Below are 2,095 nucleotides of genomic sequence, written 5' to 3' on the forward strand. Positions count from 1 at the left end.
CCTGCTGAAAAGCTATTGCAGATGCGATCATCTTTTACACGGAAATTCAACACGTATGTATTGCCAACACCCTCGGAAACGAGGAGCCCCGCATCTCCAGCACCAGGAAATACGGTTTCTCATCCGCTGAAGATGAATACAGATCCACGTATGTTCAGAAACATATGGTGCTCATCCCCATTGGAAGCCATGGCAAACCTTCATGGCTCGGAAAAGGTCTCTAGATCCGTAACCTCAAAAGGTCAGGTACTGAGAGAGAGTAACAAGAATACATCTTCTCGGTTGCCTCCTCCTTTGGCGGACGGACTATCTTACTCTCGTCACAGGCAACAACTTACTTCCGACACGAAAAGACTCAAGAGACAATCCTTCTCTGGTCCGATCACAAGCAAGCCACTCTCCTCACCCCCTCAACTCTACTCGGGTCCTATCGTTAGGAATCCAATCTCGAAGCCGCCATCGACTTCTCCGAAAATATCCTCCCCGACGTTTCTTTCATCTCCCAAGATAAGTGAGCTCCACGAGCTTCCTCGACCACCAGACAGGTCTATGTTCAGGTCCTCGAGGGCGTTAGGACATTCAGCCCCTCTGGTTCCACAGGACCGATTGCTTTCCACGGCTCGGAATAAACCCCTGGTCTCAAATTCAGCCTCTCCGCTTCCGCAACCACCTCCAATCACCCGTAGTTTCTCGATACCTACAAACAGTCTTAAAGTAGCAGCATTAGACATGTCGAAGGCGAGCACGACAGAGGATACTGAAAAGATAGGCGCAGTTGGAGGTACGGTGTCGCCTCCCCTAACCCCTGTTATGTCAGCGGTCCATCCGAAATCTGTCGCTCGGGATTTTGCAGATTTTAAGGTTGGTCGGAAACAAGGTAAGTGCGATACACTTTTACCTGACTCTTGCCTAGGGTTGTCCATTTCAGGTTTCGGTTCGGTTATATTAAGATTTGGTTATTTCAGTTTTAGAAGAACTATAACTATTCTGTTTTAATATTGAATTTGGTTCGATTCGAATCGGTTCTATTTTGGTTAGGTTTCGGTTGTTAATGATAAAACAGTCATTTGCCAATGGTCACTGTTTATTTGGTCCGGATTTTCTTCGTTTTTAGGGAAATCATAATCATCCAGTTTTAATATCGGATTTGGTTCGGTTATGCAGTTCGGTTTGTTAACCAAATGTTGGCCACCCCTATTCCTGCCTCCCTGTTCTTTCCTTTATAATCCATGTTCAAAGATCACATTCGACGTACGTTTTGTTGCGTCGTATAATTGAAACGTATCGAAATATTTGATGGATGCAGGTGAAGACTGATCGGTGTTTGAAGATGCCACTGTTACGGAAGTAGCTTACGTATTATTGCCGGAGCATTTCGCCATAGGTGCAGATATGTGTATGTATATATATTCTCTCTCTCTTTTTTCCTCTCTGATGTGTTAGCAGCGTATCATATCATATTTGGTCGACATGATGGCGAATAAAATACATGCCCCCGTGCATGCATGCGTTTGGGCATATATCATCAACCTTTTTGTTTTCATTTTCCCTTATCCGTTGATGGTAAAAAGTCTTGATTTTGCTTCTCCAATGGCGTTGAAATATTCTTTTCACTTTGGTTATTTTTGTTTTAGAAAAATTATATCCATTCTGTTTTTGTTTTAGATTCTGTCGAATTTGGTTTCAGATTTTGTTTATACAAATATTTATTTATTTGGTTATTTTTATATTTGATTTCAGAGAAATCATATGTATTTGGTTTTTTTTATAATGGATTCGGTTTCGATCGTTTTGGTTTTGCAAAACCGGAACAAAATGATCAGGTGAATATTGACCAATTTGAGCATGAAAGCCGAAATTGACACCGTCTTCAAATATCTGTGTATAATTTACATATATGTATGCATGCATCTGTCACGTGGGATGAATTATTCTATTACAGAGGATGATGTATATGTATACCCAATCAGAATAAAGTCTTGAGTGTGATCATAATAGAATTTCATCTCCAACATATGTTTTGGCATATGTTACACAAGAGTTAGGCGGTTCAAAACAACACAAGCAGAAAACGATTTTTAGTGAAACTCTTTCC

General features: G+C 41.2%; 1 protein-coding gene across 2 annotated transcripts in view; it reads left to right on the forward strand.

Moving 5' to 3' along the window:
- LOC104820529 (uncharacterized protein At2g33490-like) overlaps positions 1-1,646 on the forward strand; it is a 5,190-nt gene extending 3,544 nt beyond the window's left edge. Inside the window, exons 11-12 of one of the 2 annotated variants that reach the window (XM_010550998.2) lie at positions 8-877; positions 1,307-1,646. In XM_010550998.2, the coding sequence (XP_010549300.1) occupies positions 8-877; positions 1,307-1,317 (881 nt within the window). In that variant the 3' untranslated portion in view covers positions 1,318-1,646. Of the gene's footprint in view, positions 878-1,306 lie in introns of both variants that reach the window. The other variant, XM_010550997.1, reaches the window with a different exon arrangement.
- The last annotated feature ends 449 nt before the right edge of the window (positions 1,647-2,095 follow it).

The sequence above is a fragment of the Tarenaya hassleriana genome, unplaced genomic scaffold (assembly GCF_000463585.1).
Source record: "Tarenaya hassleriana unplaced genomic scaffold, ASM46358v1 Cleome31, whole genome shotgun sequence".
Classification (NCBI taxonomy): domain Eukaryota; kingdom Viridiplantae; phylum Streptophyta; class Magnoliopsida; order Brassicales; family Cleomaceae; genus Tarenaya; species Tarenaya hassleriana.